A 22,271-nucleotide genomic window follows, 5' to 3' on the forward strand; every position below is an offset into this window, starting at 1 on the left:
AAAGAATCCGAAAATGCGGAAAGTAGAGACGAGAGGAAGGGGTGTGCCGGAAAGGGAAACATACGGTGAGTGGAGAAGGCGACAGGTGGGCCATCCGCCGAGGCAGAAGGAGCAAAAGCTCCGGTTTGGTCGGGGAGCAGCTCAACCCGATATCCCGAGCGTGATTCGCCACCGCGTCCACACCTGCCTGTAGAGTGGTCTCCATGTCGCCAAGATTACCGGGGATCACCAAGAGGGTGATGTGATCGCCGTAGAAAGTATGAGACAGCTGGAATAGCGCGTAGAGCCAACACCACCTAGATAGATAGTGTTGTTGGTAGAGCTCGTGCCAGCGACAAGAGGGTGATGTCGAAAAGAAGAGGAGACAAAACAGGGCCTCGGGGGGTACCCTTGTTGCCAAGGGAGAATGAAGGAGAAGAAATTGCGCCGTATGAGATTTCGGCTGTGCGGTGGGCGAGGAAAGCGGTGACGTAAGCATGGACACGGGCTCCGACATAGAGGGAGGAGAGAGCGTCCAGTATGGCTGTGTGGTGTACATAATATTGTCGAATGCCTTGGTAAGGTCCAGCGCCAGGATAGCTCGAGTGCGTTTGTGGTGGGAGGGGTGTAGGATATCCTCGGAAAGCTGGGGCATGACGTCCTGGGTGAGCAACTGGGGGCAAAAACCGAACATGGAGTCCGGATACACGTCATGATCATCCAGATAGGTCTGGAGGTGGACCATGATGATGTGTTAGAACAGCTTGCCGAGACAGGAGGTGAGAGAGATGGGGCGGCGGAGGTGTTCAAGGGCAATAGATTTGGCGGCTTTGGGGATGAATGAGCCATGTGCACGGGTCCAGGAGGAAGGAAGAGTGCCAGCCTGCCAGTGCCACAGGGAAAGTGCAAGTGCTAGACATGCAAAGAGACGCCACGAACATGCACAGTGAGCACAGCGGCGTCTATGCAAAACGCTATGCACGAAGGCGAGCTCTCTGATAGAAACGCTGCCTCTTGCGTTTGCCGATCTGTTGTTATTGTTTCGCACTTTTAATATTTCAGTCTGAGAAGTTTTAACATAAAAGGTATGCGCTGTCGTTGTTTTGTTTCATCACATTTGTTTGTAGCCTGTCATTCTCAAAATTCCTAGGAATAAGTTTGTAGAGAATATAAGACAAAGAGAAGAAACTTTAGTGATAGAAGGACCAATTTTAGTGTCATATAGAATGCTGCGCGGCCTCAAACACCGCCGATTGAAATATTGGTGACCACCCATATGGCATGAATACGCCGCTTCCTCGAGTACACTAATAGGGAAAGACTCAAGCATCTCACTCCTTTAAGGACCTCGCTCTCAGCCAATCCCAGGAAATACTGACAAATAAAGTACTTGCAAGCACATCTAGTACCCTTGACATAATTCATAAATGGCAGATGCTGGCTGACCGAAAGAAGGGCCTCTGCCCCCCGAAAATACACCTTCTGCCAATCCGTGCCCGAAGCCAACTTGCAGCATCTCATTTTACACTGTCCCACATTTAATAATTACCAAGTCGACAGCAATATTTTACTGCATTGCCATAGTGAAGCTTTACAGAACGACATTCTCCAAAACCCCGATCGCCTAGTAAAGTTAGCCCACTTTGGCGTTATTGCAAGCGGCCTGGCTCGCACGATTTAGTGGGTGTCTACCTATCCATCGTATGTCCCTCCTACCCCACCAGCAACCTTCGGTACTCCCTTCTCTTACTAAAAAATAATTCATTCATTTAAATAACTGACCAGCTCGCGCAAAAAAAAAAAAGAAAAAAAACTGCGTCGGCCGGGAATCGAACCCGGGCCACCCGCGTGGCAGGCGAGTATTCTACCACTGAACCACCGACGCCATTAAAGTTGTGCTCGACCGCGACCTATTAACAACTCATTGCAATCGCTTGCACAACATGTTTGAATTACGCTGCGCTGAGTTTAATCCACGAAAAAAAGGGACCATCACGAAACGTTGCCGAGCGATATCCGGCTATGTCGCTGCCGTGTCAGCTGAAAATGAAGAATGTTTCAATTATTTTTCAGAAAAGGTTGGAATTTCATCCCAAAGGGAGCCAGCCAGAATAAAATGCTGCAAGAGGAAGCACAGGAGCTGCACTGACTGCACAATCTTCATGATTGGCCCACGATAACGGTTAGACACTCACATGGTATCGCGGTCCCGAAGAACGCTCCATATACAAACACATTAAAATCAGAGGGGGCAGGTGACTGCGGGAAGCCTACGCTGGTCAAAGGACGGCATGCCACTCCTTGACGTTGCAGTCACTTGCTGCGGCAAACACTCCCGCCAGACGATGGCACCACGAGAACAGGTGCGTGTCTCGGTCCACGCCAGCAACAATTCGTATCCGACAAAGCCCTGGCGTCGCGTGACTACCACAAAGGGAATGGACCTTTTCACAAATTCCGCCGCGCCCCCAAGCGGCCGCGCAAAGCACTCTGGGAAAACGGAGCGCCGCCGCGCCGCGCTCGCGTCTTTCCGTCCGCCTCTCCGACTGCGCCCGGCCACCGGAAAGGCTTTCTGATTAATTCAGACAAACTATGGTTTCTTTAACACGCGCTCATATCGCACAGCAGACTTTTTAACACATGGAAGTCACACTGCTTCCCTAATGCATGTGCACAATGACTGTTTGCTATGGCGGTGAGCAGTTTTTGTTAAAAGGCCTCTAGATCTCAATGCTTCTGATTAAACCATGTAAACAGCCAAGAGGCAGTATTTTTGCAGTTGGAATAAGACAAACAAGAGTTGTGTGTGCATTTTGTTTTTAATTTTTCCACAGAGGTAATACAGTAGTGTTTACACTTCTGAACGTATCATTCATTTGCAGTCTGCTTTTGGTAATTTTTTCATTGCATTGTTCTCCACTTGTGCCATATTGCTTTTATTGTATGTTTTTTTCAGTGCAGTACAGAAATGCGTTGTGTAACAATGTACAAAACTAAGTGACGGACAAAAACTGCAATTTCTTTTTGCTAATCATTACAGAACTGTGATAAGCTTACAACTTTCATCAAATTGTGTGCTCAATGTAGTCATGTTCAGTGCTCAGATTCCTTATTTATTTGCAATACATAGTGTAAACAATTATTTCATTGCAATGTTCTTCCCTTCTACCCGCATATGCTCCATTTTAAATATTTTGTGCATGTTGTTTCATTACAGCACAAAAGCACTTCCACAATAAAAGTGGGCAGATTGAGATGGTTGTGGGGCAGTTTGGTTGTTTAGTCATTTTAGAGCTGTAAAAGGAGTGAAACTTTACAAAACAACAGCAGTATTCATGCAATGCGTCAGGCATACTAAGTGTTCACATTCCTTACTCTTTTCAATGTTGTGTTGAGAAGTAAAGCTTGTTTTTGACGAATACTGCACTGCAGTACCTGTTCATTTCCCATGTAGTAGAACATGCAAACTGACACACATTTTCTGTAACATATCATGCCTTTATTTGAATACTTTTGATTTTTAAAAATGTAGTATTGAAGTATAATAAGCTGATATGGACAGCTTTGGGATCACAGGCCTTTCAGAGCCTATTTTTTTATTTGCTGCTTGCTAGCATCCTCTTCTGGTACACACTCTTGGTACGATTCTCAATAATCAGCTGGTTTATGTGCTCATGAAAACCAAGTGATGGTCAAACTTATTAAGTGACTATGCCCACGAGCTTTTTTGAAACAGCATCACCAGTTAGCCTTTGCTGCTTTGATGACCATTCTGTCAACATACAAGTTGGCCATCTTCAGGCCTTGAAATAGATGACATTCATACTGATGTGATACTGTTCTGTCAAGTTTCACTGACTGAAGCAACAAACAGATAAGGAAAAAAAGGGGTGTCTTTGTTTGGCTATGCTTCTGTGCAGTGCAAACAAAAGTAAGATACAAATTAATATTAAGAGGCTAAGAAGTGACGAAAAAAATGTGGCGGAAGGAAGTATTGTGGGGATGGACAGCCTTAAACAGATTTCATTCTGAAAATGCGCATATTGCTTGCGAACAGCATATGATTTGTACATTGTAGTGAGCAATCACTATTTTTAAAATACTTTATAAACTCAACTTTGGTCCTGTCAATGATATTATGAAGACCCCCTTAAGTTAAACTCCACATATGAAATTTGGTCTATGTCAATGCAAATTATCGATTGTCGACTGTGGTTTTCATCAAATGCACTACAAGCACTGGACATATTCTGAAAACTGCGATTGTTAAATACTGCAGAGGAAAACTTGCATTATTTTCTTAGGTAGCTGCAGTACTCTATTCTCTATTAAGTAAGGGCTCATTGGTAAAATTGTTTAGATAACAGCAAATCTTCCACAATTTGTTCAGTTTATGAGCCATAACATTGGGGAAAATGCTCTTCAGTATGCGAAACTTCACTTCTCTGATGACGCGTTCAACGTGTACTCTCAGATTGGCAATCTCCCTTGTTTTGGTCTCTTCAGCGACTGAAAACTGCTGCTTTCCATTCAGCATGGGTGGCACATTTAGGCTAACACCAATTTCATTTAGATCATCACTGATTGCCGATTTATCCTGCGCACCCATTCTTGCTTCAGCTTGTTGTCCTTGGGGAATCCGTGGAATGATATGTTTTGGTCCTTTCTTGTGTTGTTGCTACAGCCGGGCACGCAACATGTTTGACCGCCACCGCGATTCTCCTTTGCGGACATGTCGAACGTCTAAAAAGCACCACAAAACTGCAGAAAGATTAACAGCTAACCACCACTACAGTCCACTGCTAGATATTACTAAGAAACACCAACAACACGCACGAGAAGACGCACAAGGCCAGAAAACTGCGGCAGAACAACGCAACACCTGACAGCAGCCGGCAGGCGAGCATAGAAAAAGGGGGAGACGATCGCTCCGTTCTCCCATCATGCTTTGCGCGGATCCGCTAGGGGATGGCGCGGCGCTGCAATTTGTGGAAAGGTCTATTGGTTGCTCCGCTACTCGGAGGCTTGCCGGGCGGCGTACACATGCGCTCGCCAGGTCGTCTGCTGTGGCGGACTGCTTGCACCGGCGGCCGTAGGTGGCGCTTTTACAATCTGTTGCTCTGCTACTCGGCGCTTTCATTTTCGCCTACCATGTGGCGTCATCTATGATAGAAAGAAAGAAGCGTTAGACATTACTCCAGAGAGTTGCGCACGTTACCGCGATTCTACCGCCCTCTACACTCCGTGCGCTCTCATTCCTCCACTTGTCTGCTGTAGAAAGTTGTTTTGTTTGCTATGTCACGTTCGTGTTCTGCTGCTGTTTACTATGGGCTTGTCACTGCGCGTAATCACTTCCCAATTGTCCAATAACTCACGGCAGTGCTTTCTGTTTTTCCTCGTAGGGGCCTTGGCCTCTACCGCCAATACTTAATCAGCCTACAAGATCACCTATCTCTTTCTTTGCCGGGTACAATCATATCAGTATCGCCTAATCTCTATTCCGGAACAATCTTTCTCTGCTTCTCTTCGTTGTGCATGCCGCTGTCGGCGGCTGTGCGTAGTGCGGACAGAATTTATTCCTAGAAGACGGCTGAGTAGTTTGCGCTTTCGGTAAATGACGAGTACCAGCTGATCACCAAACCTGAAACCAAGAGAACTGCCCGTGTTTCAACCCCACGTACGGAATCCGTTCGTCCGTCCGTCCCGCTATAACAGCTGTTGGGAATCACCGCTCGCGGGGTGGTGCGCGTGTGTTTGTTCCGTAGCATAGTGACATTGCTTTCTCATTTCGTCGTGCAGCGTTTGAACGGTGTGACATTGATTGTCACCGCTGCGACAGCGGTGATACCGGTGTTGCGACCGCCTCATCGGTCTTGCCGGTGCTGATTGGTGGGTGTGCCCGTTCCGGCAGCTGCTTGTGACAAGGCACTCCCTCCGGCAGCGCGATGTCTCTGTGGAACAGTCCTGGCGGCGGTCGCACCGCCCAGAACTACGGCAGCACGCAGCGAGGGTTCGGCGGCATGGAAAGCCCATCACGAGCTTCAATCGGTAGGTTTACCTCGGCTGCGCTCTCGCTAGCGGGCACGCTTTAGCAAACGAGCAAGGCAACTGCGACCGTGGAAATTGTATATCTTTGGCGAAATGGTCAGCGGTGTAGTCGCGTTTTCATTACACGGCGCACGCGATCTTGTCTATAGCACTTGTTATCGGCGACATTACCTGCATATCGCAGTCATCGTGGCGCATTCTAGAAAACGCGGGTTATGAGCGACTACATTTGAAATGTTCGGATGCAAGCACGACACACGGCTAGCCACGTTTACCCGGCCATAGATTGTTTACCTGTCTATTAAATTTAGCCGAAGCAGTACAGCGCATTCCTCGCATCATCAGTTAAAGATATTGGTGGAGAAACCTCTTCTACTCGAGTCAAGTCACCTTATGTTCTTCTTTGAAGGCAGCACATGTTTCATGTGTAACAGTTGGGCAGGTCTTTCGAAGCTTTTAATGTAAGCTTGCAATATTGAGAGCTGAAGAATGGCCACTTGTTTAGTAAATAAAAGCAAAGACAGCTACATTGATCTCTAGTAGAACAGCTAGTGCAAGATATTTGAAACAGTCAGTGTATGAGCATACAAATCATTTGCGCCTGTAAACCTGTCGCGCTGCTTTTATAATTTTAACATGCAGGGAAATGGATATTGTTATTCTTATGGTGTCACCGTCATTCAATGTGGCGTTGCTCTTTGATTTCACTGTTTAAATATCAACCCCTCATACCTTTCCTCTTTGTCTCAGGCGCTGTCCATTTGCAGATGTGATTAAAAAGAGATGCTTTATCTTATCGCTTGCCAGGAGAAATGGTTATTGTTCGCCAATAACAGTATTTTTAGAAGTTCTGCTGGTGAGAGTACCTAGTGTCTAAGTTAAATGTTGGGAGGTATAGCTACATGTGCCTCGTGATTCTGTGTGTTTCAACTGACGCTTGAAAATGATGCTGTCAACTTTGCCGCTGACCCCAAGACCTGCTGCTTTCAATTTTGCCCACCAGATACGTCTCAGCGGTACCACCAACTGTGCGACAACATCAGCTCCAGCATATTTGCCATCAACAATGACTGTGAGTAAATTCAAAAATTGCATGCTTTCCACAGGTAGCAGGGAACCAATGTTGAAACTTCCCGCACTGTACTACTGACAGTTATGCGAGCATAAATAACGTATTGAATAAAGACAATTTTCAGTAGTACTGCACGTGACATTTCTCGGGTTGCTGCCAGCCATCACTCGTCATGAGGCATGAATGAATTAGTTCTGTTTAATGTACACAAAAGCCCATATGTGACTGGCATTGTAACTTGCCCCATTTTCGGCCGGCAGAGGCCGGCCTTCTTATTTTTTCTGATGCTGCCAATGTTTAATGAGTTTCCTGCCTTCCCTGTATGAGCAGTTGAAAAATTGCATCACAAAAATGTAACCTGCACACGCAGAGTGACCTAGAAGATGAAGCCAACTTGATGATTCGACTTCAGTGCTTGGACCAGGTGGTCTCCTCCTTTCTAGTCGCCTCACTATTGCTGCATGTATGCAACTTTTAACGGGATTTTCACTGCTTTTGAATAAGAAATCCTACAAATGGTGTGGGAGAAGAATCGACATTAGGGCAAGTTGGTACTGGTTGAACATCCTGGTTAAACTTAACAATGCGAAAAAGGAGCACATGCCTCTATTGATTTAGTATGCTGTCTCGGAGACATTGAAGCCCAAGTAGCTGGAATTGATTGTGCACTGAAGTCCTTTCATAGTGTTTCCAACTGTACTCTGCAGAAATACGGGACAAAGGGCAGCGTGGAAGGAATGTGTTGGTGAAATCTGCATTTTATTTGTGTGATATGTTTCTTTGCCTACTGTGGTGGCTCAGTTACTACAGCATTCCATTGCCAAACACAAGGTTGCGGGTTGGATTCCCAGCCATGCTACTGCATTGTAATGGGGACAGAATGCAAAAATGTTCGTGTATTAAATTTAGCTATGTGTTATAGAGAAACTGAGGTGGTCAAGATTGCTCTGGAGTCGCCACCTATGCGTGCCTCTTGTAGCTTGTGTGTTGCTTTGGGACATTAAACCACATAATTTGGCTTTGGAGTCTCCATTTAATTTAAAGCGGCACTTGCCTTTCCTATATTCCAAGTCAGATTATTGTGTATTGGATTGTATGGTTCAGTTTTTTTTTAACCAAATGGATGAGCGGTACAGAACTGCGATATCTTTCTGGCGCGCAGTTATAGATTTGCATACTTCATGCTTCAATTTCTTTTGAAAAATTTTTAGGAATTTTCTTAAAGGGGCCTTGAACCACCCCTTGGGCTTGGTGAAGTAACATAGACCACAAATAGCTTACGCTGCTGTGAACATATCAGCCAAGTTTTGCTGTTCTACAATGTGCGAGGAGCTCGCAAGCTGATCACGAAGTTACCTTTCTCTCAAATGCTTCCTTTTCAACAGAAGCCTGCCTCCTTTACTCTCTTAAGGAGGCATGCTTACACTTTATCTCGTGACAAAGCAGATTCCCACATGCGGCTGCTATTGGCAGCTGTGGTCAGCGAAGTGCAGTGCGGCTTGCTGAGGACAACCACATTTGGCTTATGTTTAGTGCATCGTAGGCACCAAAATCGGAAGTCATGCCATCTACTTTAACATCCAAAATGAAATTTGAACTGCGCACCACGATGACAATTAGAAGGCGGAGCGTTGTGGGCACATTGTGGGCATTGTGAGCATTGGGGGCATAGCTTCCGCAGTGCAAGGCATCGAAGAAGGAACGGGAGCATAGCGGAGGCCATGTTTGATTGCCAATAGCTCCGCTTCTGCTGAACGCATTGAAGTGCTGTTGTGGCAAAGTATTTCTGAAATAGCCTGTTTTCATTTAGAATGCCTTTCTCCACTTCGACAAAAAGTGGTTCAGGGCCGCCTATGAAAAAGATTCCAGGCCCCACACCAAAATTTTGCTTCCTAGAGTACTACAATCTAGCTTTCTCTTTTAAATTCCATAAATTTCTTTAAAATTGACCCTGCGATTGTCTCATATGTGTAAAGGAATTTCTGCGTTTTCCTTGTATTATTTGAATACATAAGTCGGAGTTGGCCTGAGCTAAACCTCCCTCTGAGAGGGGCCTGAGCCACCCCTTGGTCTTGGCGAAAAAAACACAGTCCACTGATAGCATATGCGTCTGTGAGCGTCTCAACGAAATTGCGCAGTCATGTGCGGTGCATAGAGCTCACGAGCAGTGCGCGAAACACTCCATTTTCAAACTAGGCCTTCACCTGACCCATTCCGAAGCTGCCGGCAGCTTGCATATGTCATCATATGCGAGATTCCCATAGACAACTGCTATTGGCTGATAGCTGACATCAATCAGGTGTTTGCATCAGTGTGTTTCTTCCAACTGTTGCTGTTTACATTTATTGGCATAGGTAATAAATAGGCCTATGGAAGTGAGAATTTGTGTTTCAGATTAAGATAAGAATTACGTACTTCCAGAAGAAGCCGGCTATCATCTGCTCACGCGCAGCCATGTTGTCAAAGCCGTCGAGTCTCGCTAATTTCGATTAGTTTCGAACACTCAACTAGCCTCAAACACGTGAAACTAAAGGTCAGACCACACGTATGCTTGGCAGTGTGCGCTCACGTCCAGACGCCTAGGCAGACATCGCTTTGTACTGAGCTATTGACAGTGCTTCAAAATGCACAATTTGGATGTGGCCACTATCCGTCGGTCATGCTGGTGCTGGGCAAAGCTGGTCCGCACTACATAGCACGGCCAGGCATGTGAGCGCGAGCACACACTCCAGCCCTGTTGTGCGCATAGCAAGCATTGCGCACAGTTGCATGTCTGCTGGGTAGGTATGTACCGCAGCTGCTGCGGGGTGCCACGACGAGCCTACTCTCCGAGCTCAGTGTGACTGGCTGAGGACAACTGCGCGCTGTGAGTAGTCTCTGCGGGTGACATGATTCCACGTGTGAGGCGAGTTGGCACAAGCGCCAAAACCTGACTGGAACAGGTTGTCTGCTTCCCCAAGTTGCACACCTTAGAGGTGTGGCACCATCATGGTCGAAGCTTGTTACATTAGGAATTCTTTCAGCTCAAATCTACAGCATGGCATCCATCGCCTACCCAATGTGGGTGCTGCCACCATACTTGTACGAGCGAACATAACATTTCGTTTAACCCTCAAAAATTGTCTGATTGCTGTTGAGATAAGTGTGATAGAAAATGTCCTACTTGCCATTCGGTACAAGAAAAGAGAGCTGCACATAGTTATTTACAGTCGAAGCCAACTATATCGAACCCGTTTACATTGACTTATCCCCTATGTCGAACAATCTCAGAACACTGAATAGTTACAATGAGTATATAGAGCAAAAGGTACACTTACATAGAACGTCAAGAGGCACAAATGTGCCCCCAGAAGTTGGCTTTCCCTCACAGTGGCAGGGAAACCCGCCAACATATCTCAAAAGTGGTTTAGCCCGGCGGCGCTGCTCCATCCACTCACTCTCCCTACCATGACCGTGCCACGTTGGGTGAGCCGTTGACACCCAGCTGCAAAATATGATCCTGGCCTATCCTCAGCGCTTGTTCGGACAGCCAATCAGAGGCTCTTGTGCCCTCGTAGTGCAAGTACACCGCTTTTCAAGCGAACCTTTCTTTGCCTCTTCTGTCGACTTTCCCCATTGCTGCTGTTGCTGCTGCTGTCTGGCACATTGCGTTGGTTAGTGGTTTAGAGTGTGTGTATACATGACAGGAGCTAGGCAAAGATCGAAAGGCCATGCGAGAAACTCATTTGAACCCGCCGTGGGGTCCAAATGAGTTTGTAATGAGAAAGGTAAGCGCTGCAGAAACTGCAGCGCTTACCTTTCTACTGATGTGCGAGTCCATGGGGGATGTAGATAGAACTGTAGAGAGGAGGGGGAAGATGAGGCAGTTTCCTTAAAAGGGTAGGGGGCAGGATACGGAAAAGGTGATGTGAGAATGGCAAGGAAATGCTACCACTATAACATGACAGCGGTTGCAAGGAAACTGAATAAACTTAAGTTAATGGTAAGGTACAGTACGTTTCTGCTATTTCTGAAAAATAAGCACCATGCGAATATGTCAAATGGACAACTTAGGCAGGGCATCCAGAAGCAGAGCCACAGGGTCCAGGCGACACTACGAAAGCAGTCGCATGTCCAATCAACACTTCTGTGATGGTGTCGCAACCATGGGAGAGCCCAAAAATGAAGACTACATTGCTGACATCCTACTGAGCACAAGTAGAAGTGGGCACAATGACGAATGCAACAACAATCCTTTGCTCACATCCTCCGAGGTGATTGGTGCACTAGTACTAGTCCAGCGCTTCTGCATGAACGTGGAAGGTTGCGGCCTCAGCTGCTCCGACCCTTTAGACAATGTGGAGAAATGTGTGCTGTCGCAGCAGCAAAGTTTCCCAAGCAGAATACAGGACTATTTCATCTGGAAGTAAGCTAGTTTCATCAATAAAGTGCTTTTATAAATGCTATGTCCTTTTATGAAGTCCAATTCTTTAGCAGGCTTATATCGAATTATGCCCTATATCGAACTGATAGGCTTTTTTTTGCGAGTTCGATATAACCGTGTTCGATGGTAGTGCACTGCAGAGACAAAGAAATTTTTGCTTCAGAAAATGATGGGAACAGTTACCGAAGTTGGTCCACTGCTTGCTTTTTGCAACAATCTGCCTTTATGGCTATTTTCTATTACTAGTTGCTGTGATTACGTTACCTTGCAACAGTTACAGTTACAATAGTAACTGCTATTGTCCTAGCTTGCATAAAACTGCATTGTTTTTACAAATGAATGGTGTGCAAAAAAAGTAACCAAATGAACTATGAAAAAATTAAAGCAGATATTAAAGAATAGCTCGAACTCTTAATTGGTGAAACTTTAATTGAGCTGCCGCAAGTACCATATTTACTCCAATCTAAGCCAGCCCTGATTCCAAGCCGCCCCCGAATGTCCAAAGCCAGAAAAAAATTTATAAACTTACCTCGAACGTAGGCCAAACAAAAGAAAATGAGGACAGCATTCATAAAATGAAAACAGCATTTGTTTAATATGACCATGCCGAGCTCCCTCTACATTATCATCGCTCCTAGCCCAGACCACATGCATGCTTGCGGACGGGCGCTATCTCGTGTCCGCAAGTGCAGACAGTGTGGCACGGCTCGCATGCATCGAAACATGATCTCGGTGAACAGCTCCTTTTTGTTATTGTGCGCTTCATTTCCTTGTCGCTGTGATCACCTCGTTGCGGCACACGCAAATAGCATCCCCCATTGGCCCCTCCAATGATGGACGTTTTTCTCATCGATGCCGAAGTCCCACCTGGCTTGAGCATTTGACAATGCCTCTCCAGCTAGCACAACTTTTCGTTTGAAAACAGCACTATAGTGGCATCGCCTGTTTGGTGCCATTACGATAACGCCATGCTATGGGCCACACCGCACGCATAGAGATGCTGCACGCTAATACGACACAGGTCAAAATAGTGACATCGCTCATGTACTTCAGTAGGCTACTGGCACAACTAATTAGCAGCGAGAATTTGGAATGGCGCCCTCTCGCAAGTGATGTCACGGCCATGACACCACTCGCTCCGGCTCACTTGGCTGTCGTATGCGCTCGTTCCCTTCATGTATGCTCGGGGTATGGGCAACTCGAGCTGTAGGTATTGAAGGATATGTTGGCTTATTTCTGCTGCCATGCTTGAACCATAGTTTCTTCTTCAAAAGCGCGCGAGTTGACAAAATTGGTAGCTTGGATATCGCAAGCTACGTAGCATTGAAGGGGTCCACTGGTTTTGCAATGCATATATGCGCCGTGTCTGTTCAATAAATTTTGCGTAAAATGAATGTCTGCAAATTCCACACGCGAATTTGTGTGTGATGCTTCGCTAAAGACCTAACATTCCCTTAGTACTTAGCTATGAGAGCCATTTCATTTTACATGGAAGAAAAATCTTCGTAATTGCTGTCAACATGTTATCTGTGTAGAAAGACACTGCCCAGCGAAGCTGTCATCATGATTTTTATTACTCTGGTGAGTTGTTCTAGTCAAATGTGGCCACTTTATTAATGCGTAAAAGAAAGTTAGGTGCGCATTTCATATGAAAAGGTTTGCTGCTACTTTCACCGCTCTCTTTAACAGGCCTCCGTAAAACGAATTGCTCGTGGCTGCTAACACGACGGCGTGTCATGTAGACTATTTACATAGTTAATTCACAAATACCATAGTAGCAATCACCTGAAAGAAAAGTTTCGTGGTTAAGATTGAGAGCCAATCAATTGCAAGTGATGAAATGATTCAAGGTGGCCCTCAGTAGCCTTTATCAACTACTATATGGCACACCCCTCATGCAACGGTAGCAACCAACTGTTTTTATGGCAAGGCACGCATTGTTAGGGAAACCCATCAGTTCACTACAACTTCAAATTGAAACCATGAAGCAGTTTCTTACAGCGCCAATTGCAATGCATAAAATATACTTCCAGTACTATACAGCTCAGCTTAGGCTGCCTAGAAAAGTAAAATTCAAGCACCTTCTGCCTCACTAGGTCTCGATCCAGCATTGTTTAATTATACAAACGGAAAACTATTCACTTTGTTGGTACATAAAAGAGAACCTCGCAAACCTTCATAAGAAAGACAACACAAGCCTTACATATTTCATTTGATTTTTGACCCTCCAGTGGGGAATTATGATATCTTCAATATGCCCCACAATACTAATGACTGACACGTCGGCTTCTTTCTGGCTGCAGCCATATGGTCCAAAAGGCATATTTCACTAAAGAATTTGGGCCAAGCAGCCTGTGTCAGTTTGCCAAACAGATTCGTCATGTATATTCCTCAAGCAACAAGCACCAGTAAATTTCTCAAGTGATGGAGTCGAACGTGTAGCACGAAAAAGGGAATATATATTGGTACATTGCTTTTCGTATTCTGCAAATAGCTGTAAGCCTCCATTAGCTTTACTTCAAATTACCACCAATTAAAATAAACACGTGAAGAACCGCCTAATCTTGAGAAGCAGATAAAGAAGCAAGTGGTGCTTGTAGAATGTGAACTGCAGCGTTGAGACCTCGTGTTATTGCTGAGCGTTTCTGTGAAGAAATGCAAAAATTTGATATTATGCCATGAACTACTCGTAATGAGCCAACGTGTTTTAGTGGATTAAAATCAAGGTAACTGTTGAAGTCATATATAGCCAGCGTTTGTGACATACTTGTTGCATCGCGGCATGTATGGTATCATAACTGGATTATTATTAAATGCTATGTCTTTGCGGTTGTGGATCCGCTCATGAAAAACCCGCACTGGGCTGGTCTGCACTCCTTCGGCTGGCACTGTAGTGTTACCTTTGAAAGCTCTATTGTCGTCTAAGAAATAAGCTCTTTGAATAAATTTTCGTGAACGAAGATGTCGTAAAAATATATTTGGGACGACCGCTTTAAGGATACAAGCAGATGGAACAAAGGTGAACAAACGAAAACACTGCAGAAAGCACCCGGACACCGACCGCCCTAACTGCAGCAGACAACAGGTACAAGTCCGTGCCCCGACGTCACGAGAGTGGCACTCGCAGCGCCCCTGTAGTTCGTTCTCGTGGCTAATAGCGGCTGCGATGCTGACTTTTCTAGATGGTGGTAGTTATGCACATATTTATCATGTTCAATTACAAACTGGCGCGTTTTTAAGATCCTCGAATCTAAGCCTACCCGAGAGTTTGGTATATGATTATTTGAAAATACTGTTGGCCTAGATTCTAATAAATACGGTATTGAAAGGAAAAGTTTTTCCGAATAGCATCCCCCCTCAATGGTAGAACCAAGGTGTTGCTTCAATTGGCTTCCTCAATCTTTTCTTTTCCAAACTGGCTTCAAACAGTGTATGTATATGCTGGATGTTAATGTGCCTTTCTGGTTCACCACTATATTGCATTGTTTCCTGGGTGGGTTCACGCATTTGTTTTTATGTTTGCATGCATACCTTTAATTTACCTGTGAGTGCCCCCTTCAGAATCAGTTTTACTATGATAAGTACTGCTCATGCTTTCAGACATAAGGGCCCAGCTTTGTGGCAATGGCTATATTTGGGAAAAAAAAACATGTTTGTACTTAATTTTTCATTTAGTATAGTTAGTATAGTTTGCAACTGTGACAGGCGTTCGCGAAACATTTAGGCAACCTCCGTGTGAATACTTGAAGCAACTGTGAAGGTTGCAAGGTGGCTTGTTTCGTGATGATGCAGTGACACCTCAAAGAACCCATAACGTTGTTGTAGGCTCTATGGTTGCAGTCCTTCTTTTGGCAAGCATCTGTGATATCTAGGCACGACAGTCGGAGGGTACGTTAAGTTATGCACTCATTATACATTAGAAAAACGTCCGATATTTGCATATCAGTTGCCTCTAATTGCTTGTTTGACAATGAAATACACTTGCACGAAGGTGTCGCCGCTTGAGCATATACTTGCACGGTTGACGTTTTGTTATTTATTCCGAATAACATTCCTATTTGCATTTTTCCTAAGAAAATACCAATTGTCAGTTGGCCCCTGTCCTGGATGATTCTTTCCATGTTTTTATCCCTTTTACACTGTTTCAGGAGTGATCATAACATCTGTGATTGTTAAAAAAAAGAAATAAAAAAGAAGTGCCCAGCCATGATACTTTCTTTTATTCCCTGCAGCTGCCACTCTCGATCGTGCTGCAAGACAGCTGGGTACGCAGGCGGACACCGACGCCTTCAGAGAGAAGCTGTGAGTTACGCTTTGCTTGCTAGTTCTGCTAGTTGATCTTAACTGCAGCAAGTAAAAACTGCATTCGAGAGCAGTCGCCCACAACTACGCTTTCAGTTCCAACTAGTCGAACATTCAAGATGATGGCTGAATGTAGCAAATGGCACTCTGTGGAGTTACGCTTCTTGTCCATCTAACACGCTATTTGTCAACTACACGGCATGAAAATAATGTGGCCGGAAAGTAAGCCATAGTTATTCGCCACGCACTGGCAATGAACACAGTGGGCGCGTTAAGTTAAGGCGCTTGAGCGCGCTATAGCCAGCAGAGTGCGCTCTTTTAAACTTAACGGCTAAAATGCGACTTCCCGTGAGTGATTGTGGAGCACGCTCTACGTGCCCCATCCTGTAAATGGTGCGCAAGAGCGCGCGCCTGCTACGGCTTCCGGAAAAATGACGTGTTTTCTACTCTTTCCACTGATGCAAGCCCGTTCTCCTTGCCCACTCGTTCCTCCCGCCGCCGCGCAGCCGGGCATCTTAAGCTGCTTTCAGGCGAGATCGGGAATGTGTTGGCGCGAACGTTGAGCTGCATCATGCGCATACGTAAGCCGCTGCTGCTGCCTCCGTCACCGTGTGTCAAGTTCTTCTACCTTTTCATCGTCTAACAAGAACTGCAGGAGTACGGTTGGCAGGGCCATTTTCGAAAAGCGCGCGAAGTGCGATAGCGGATGCGGAAGCAACATAACATTCGCCAGACGGCGCGTTCGTGCACCCGAAAACAGTCGGCGAAAATGGCCGTTAAGTTAAGCTCCGAAGGCGTCGCACTCGAGTGCACTCGAGTGTGCTCCTTTGGAGTTCGAAGCGCGCTAACTTAACGTGCCCAGTTATTTCATGCCCTTAGGAGTTCGTTTCAGCAAATAAAGCAAGGAACAAAACAGCTGCAGATGCACCACCATGTCATTATATAGTGCTAGCATCAATGCATCTAACATTGTTTTGCCTTACAATGTACATGCTAAACTCTGCAGCCACATGACGCAGCAAAATGCCAACCTGACCATCAAGAGTACCACAACGGCACTGCAAGACCTGGCAACACTGGTGGCCCAGGGAGACAAGGTACGGATGTCACACATTTGCCTTCAGACCTTTAATGGGTTGTTTTGTGGTTGATGTGACCGCTGTAACGTATGGTAGAAGTTGGGTGTGACCCTTCAGTCTAAACCTGAGGGGCCAGTTTGACTTATTACCGCATTTACTCGTGTAAGACCCGCACCTTGCATTTTTGGGCGGTGGGAGAATTTGCCAGGGTACGTCTCTCGCATGAGTTGTGCACGGCACATGACTGCCCTGTAAAACTGTGAACGTTGTGCCAAATGATGTGCGAAATAATGCAGACAGCGGTTACGCACTACACACACATTTATGCGAGGTTCGGCACTGCTAATCAAGTTCTGCTTCATTCTTTGTCGCTCTCGATGTTGCTGCAGCTTTCTGCCTCATCAGCATACGCCCCAAAATTGTAATCCTTGGTGCCATTCATGTTATTATGTAATCAGTAGACGTTCATATGTTTAGCAACGGTACTAATTCATAACGAATAAATGTGTTAGAATACTGGAAACTTTCGAATAACAAATGGGAAACTATTCGATTCGGTCTTCAAATCGAATGTAGTCATCATTCGTAAATGCAAATATTCATTTAATACATTTAAAATATTTCAAAACATCAACTGCCCCCAATTAAACAAAGTTGGAGCAAAAGTAAAGTAAATTTTCACCCCCACATGCATACCGTATTTACTCGCGTAATGAACCCACTCGCGTAATGAACCCACCCCCCACTTTTGTCGTCGAAAATTGAATTTTTTTTTTTTTTTACGTCGCGTAAATAACGCGCACCCGCCCGCAGGGTCGGTGTTCAGCATGTTCGCGTTATCTCGGCTCAATTGGCCGGCGCTGTCGACTGTCGACGATCATAAAATTGTCTGATCGCGCAGTGATAAAATAAACATCATTTGAAGCCAACGATGCTGAACACCGGCGACGCGAACGCGGGTGACGCGGGCGTCGACTGCACGCTTTCGTTGATCGTTCATTGACCTTGCATGATTCGTTGGTGGATGCGCAAAGGGCTTTACTGGGGCGTCCTCTTTGAAATGGGGTGACGGCAGTTTCCACCACGCTCGGCTATTTTCTTTGTATTTCTCGAACCAATTTGTCAAACTTCTCTAGATTCTTTTTTTTTACAATGATGATGATGATGATGCAGGTTGCCGAGTGCCATCTATTAAATGCAAAGCAAACCTCTGCTTATAGCGCCATGCATGCGCGGCGGCGGCAGAACGAAGTAAAGACAACGCACTTGGACAGCGTCGGTCGCCATTTCGCCAGTCCTATTTTGTTGCTGTTTAAGTGCTTCGCTACGACCTTTGCATTATTTCGTGCGTGCTGTGCATTTTCTGCGCGTTGTGCGATGGGGCGTTACGCTAGCTACACGGCCGGTTTTAAGCTCAAAGTCGTGGAGCATGCTTTGGAGCATGGCAATCGCGCGGCTGGACGGCATTTTAGTGTAGACCCCGTGCGTGTGCGCTACTGGAGGAATCAACAAGAGGAACTCAGAGCGACGAAGAAAGATCGCCGGGCCTTTCGCGGGCCGAAGCAGGGCAAGTTTCCTCGCGTCGAGGAAGAAGTTCTGAGCTATGTGAAGAGGCTCCGCAACGAAGGATGTGCCGTATCCCACGAGCTGATACAGAATCACGCGCGGGCCACTGCAAGAAGTCACGGCATTGCCGCGAGTGAATTTAAGGCGAGCAGTGGTTGGACGACTCGTTTCATGCGCCGGAACGTGTTGTGCCTCAGAAGGCGGGAAGACGACGACGCCGACGAAGTCGCAAGCGATATGAGTGGAAGCGTGGATTCAGATAGCGAGCCCGAGTGAGACAGACCATAAGCAGCCAGCAGCATGAAAATAAAAATGAATTTTTAATTCACATTCATCGCGTACGTGTTTTTACTATAAAGGTAAGGTTGGGATTGCGATTTTCCTATCTTCATTGTGACATGAAATTTCGACCTAAAAAATATCTAAATTTTTTTTCCCCGCGTAATGAACCCTCCCCCCAAATTTATGTCAACTTATCTGGAAAAAAGGTGGGTTCATTACGCGAGTAAATACGGTAGTATAGACAAAGAAACTTGAGAACTTGTGTAGTGGAGCAGGCTGCACCACTTACGTAGCCATAATTTACAAACTATACCGCAGTCATTTGTACTCTGTGAACAGTCCTGCGCATGCGAAGAAACTACTTGCTTATTCCTAATGCTTCATTTGTGCTTTTAATAAACGACACCTCATGGCTAATTAAAATAAGTTCTGGGGTATTATTTTATTATTTTTCTATGTTATTTATTTATTTATTTATTTTCAATACTGCCAGTTTCTTTATCGAGACCATAGCAGGTGGGCATATTGTTACAATGTAAGCGTTGATACATTTTTCATAGAACATGTGTATACAAAGTACAATAAACTAGATACGCTACATGTAGCTACACAGTACAGTCTGGAAAAATACATAAGCCTTGTCGGGCTGTTACAGGAGTGCGAAAATACTACAAAAATATACAGAAGGACATGTAAAGTACAATTCAATATATTATGCACAACCTTATGCAGTACTTATGTAAAAAGTGTTTCCAGCAGTTGCTGAAGAGAGTTGGCTGATTGGCAATCTGTCAAAACTTGTAAATCAAACATATTCCACTCATTAATTGTTCTGGGCATGAACAAAAAATTTAATACGTGCCAAAACCATGATATGATCATGAGGCACGCCATAGTGGGGGACTCCAGATTAGTTTTGACCACCTGGGGTTTTTTAACATGCACTCAATGCACGGTACAGGGTATTTTTGCATTTCGCCCCCACCGAAATGCGGCCAACGCAGCCAACATCTGATCCTGCACCCTCTGGCTTAACAGTGCAACCGCAAAGCCACTACGCCACCACGACAGGTGAACACTTGATGACATGTAATGTAATGACAGAAACATGCTATCGTTAAGAATATTAACTGTGAACATTAATTGTGAGAACAGCTGTTCCTTATTCGGACACAGTTAAGCAAATATTTGATATGTTCAATTCACTTCTGGCACTATTTCATTCATATTTGATTCGGTTTCAAAACGAACGCAGTGTGTGCAAAATTAAGTCATTGGTAAAACTTTTTTTGAATTCTGACTTTTTACCTCTAAAGTAAGGGCTATGGGTCTTACATGAGAGCGGGTTTTACACGAGTATATGTGGTTGCTGCAGAATATGGTGGCATTTTGTTTGATTTTATGTACCGAGAATGCCATTCAACGATAGAGGGAACTGTCTTTTCAAGAGCAAAACATAGTTACCAATAGGGGTTCAGAAACTTTGGTTAGGGAATTCATCGTGTTTTTTTTTTTCCTTTTATTTTTTGCTTTTTTAATCTAGGTAGGACATTGGGCAATAAAATAGCAGGAGCTTGGTGGCACAAACCACCACCCCGTTCCAAAGGGGATGCTCATAACATCCATCCCGTTCAGGCTGATTTATCACCTCTGGAATAATAAAACAAGAAATGGGAAGCTGTCACAAGCAACAGCTCCCTCACTCTGCATTCAACACATGTAGGTCCGTTAACAACCATGGGCCCTGGCGTCCTATATTTAGGACACGTAGATCATGGTGTGCTGTGGGCTATGCGCTAATGAGAGGCAAAACTTCCTGATATAAATACACCTCGAAGCATATCAGAAACAGCAAATAAAATTATAATCGCCATTCAGACAGTAGGTATTAGCAAAATATTATCAAAAGACGTGGATACTGCTGCATTCATCTTTCTTGCCTTCCGCCATTTTGTTTTTACCACTAGGGCTTTCTGAGGTAGACAAGGATGAAGAAACTGTCATGTATGCTGGTGGAGGTGTATGGAGAATGGTTGAAATTCTTTCTTGAGCTTGCTAAGCATTTGTGTCACGATATAAAAAAAAAATTGCTCTTTGTGTCCTTTTTATGGGACACCAGGGCCGAGAGGGTTAAATGTTTGTGCTGTTTGAGTGAAAAATATCAGTTCATGTTAATAACGTACTGATTAACAGCTACAGAAACATCCAGGGTTCACAGACAAATCCGAAAACTTTCTCCAGGAGCAGGGATCTATAATAGCTGGCTGTTTTTCTACTATGAGTGTGTAAAAATATTTTGACCTCATAATTAAAAACAAATAAAATGTTTGATTCTGTGCCCAAACAATCGCACAGCTGCTGCTAAAAATTTTTCATATTGACACGTGTACTTATCGTTATCGGGCGACCACGTTTCGCCGCTTAACAACTGTAATCGCACAGCGACGGACGTGCCTGCATGTATCCGACGTTTCTGGAAAGTTATCGATGCTTCTATCCGTTGTCTGTTGTCGCCGAACCTTATGTTATCTGATTTCATCACCTGACGCGAATGGTGTAGAACTTTGTGGAAGGCACGCGGGTCCGAACGATTAGTCTGGAACATTCGACGACTGCTCTATAAAAGCCGACGCGCTTGACCCGCTGATCAGATTTTCGACGATCGCCGACTGTGTTCGCCGTTTTCGTTGTGCTATAAGTGTAGCCTGTTTTGTGGGCACAGGTTCGCCCAATAAAATCTAGTTTTGCCTTTCACAGTATTGCCACTGTGTTCTTAACGTCACCACCACGTGACAATATTCTTATCACAATGTATACAGCCATCTGGGAATTAATAATAAGCAATTTTTTTTTTTTAAGACAATGATGTGTTAACCTCTTCCAGTATTTTGTTTAAAATGTAGCCTGTAGGCCATCCTAGTTTAGAAGATCGTGCCTCCCTGCTTTAGCACAAACATGTCAGAGGCACTCTTATCAGAAGATAAGAGTATGCCTGCTATCATATCACTTATCAGGGGAACTGCAAGTGCAGGTTTGCTTTCTCATTGTCCTTTTTCCATGAGGTCACGCAAATAATTAGCATATTATCATGAGAGCGCTGTTGCATACTTGTTTTTTTCTTTAGTCGTAGAGCAGCCTTGAAACCTTGTGCATTGTTGTGAGCCTATTTGTTGCTTTTTGCAGTTAAAAAGAGAAAAAGAACTCAGTGGCTTTTCCTTGCTTTGGTGTTCTAAACCAGTGTGGGGACCACAGCGCAATTTAATGGACAAATTCAGTGTTGTCTTCATCGCAGTTGTTATCGAGAATGTTGCAGTATCCAGTGTGAGAGCACGTTGTCTCGGTAATTTAGTTCGGAGCCGAAGGAACGATGAACAGTTAAACGCCATAGCAATCGAAGAATTAGTTACAGCTGCTGTTCAAATTTTTCGCTGCAAAGTTTCGAGGTGCTAGCACCTGACCACACCTACTCAGATTTCAAGCATTTATTATTTTATTTTCTTCTGTGTAACTTGTCCATCAA

At 44.9% G+C, this 22,271-nt stretch overlaps 1 protein-coding gene and 1 non-coding gene across 4 annotated transcripts in view; one reads left to right on the forward strand and one right to left on the reverse strand.

Annotated features, from left to right (window-relative positions):
* Positions 1-1,793: 1,793 nt before the first annotated feature.
* TRNAG-GCC (transfer RNA glycine (anticodon GCC)) lies at positions 1,794-1,864 on the reverse strand. The gene has a single exon. It is a non-coding gene; the product is annotated as a tRNA-Gly (tRNA).
* Positions 1,865-5,284: 3,420 nt separating this feature from the next.
* Positions 5,285-22,271, forward strand: part of LOC126538272 (syntaxin-12-like) — a 46,029-nt gene continuing 29,042 nt past the window's right edge. For 2 of the 3 annotated variants that reach the window (XM_055074634.2, XM_055074635.2), the window contains exons 1-4: positions 5,285-6,027; positions 7,031-7,099; positions 15,755-15,824; positions 16,831-16,921. In XM_055074634.2, the coding sequence (XP_054930609.2) occupies positions 5,925-6,027; positions 7,031-7,099; positions 15,755-15,824; positions 16,831-16,921 (333 nt within the window). In that variant the 5' untranslated portion in view covers positions 5,285-5,924. The remainder of the gene's footprint in view (positions 6,028-7,030; positions 7,100-15,754; positions 15,825-16,830; positions 16,922-22,271) is intronic. The other variant, XM_050185147.3, reaches the window with a different exon arrangement.

This window comes from Dermacentor andersoni, chromosome 4, assembly GCF_023375885.2.
Source record: "Dermacentor andersoni chromosome 4, qqDerAnde1_hic_scaffold, whole genome shotgun sequence".
Lineage (NCBI taxonomy): Eukaryota > Metazoa > Arthropoda > Arachnida > Ixodida > Ixodidae > Dermacentor > Dermacentor andersoni.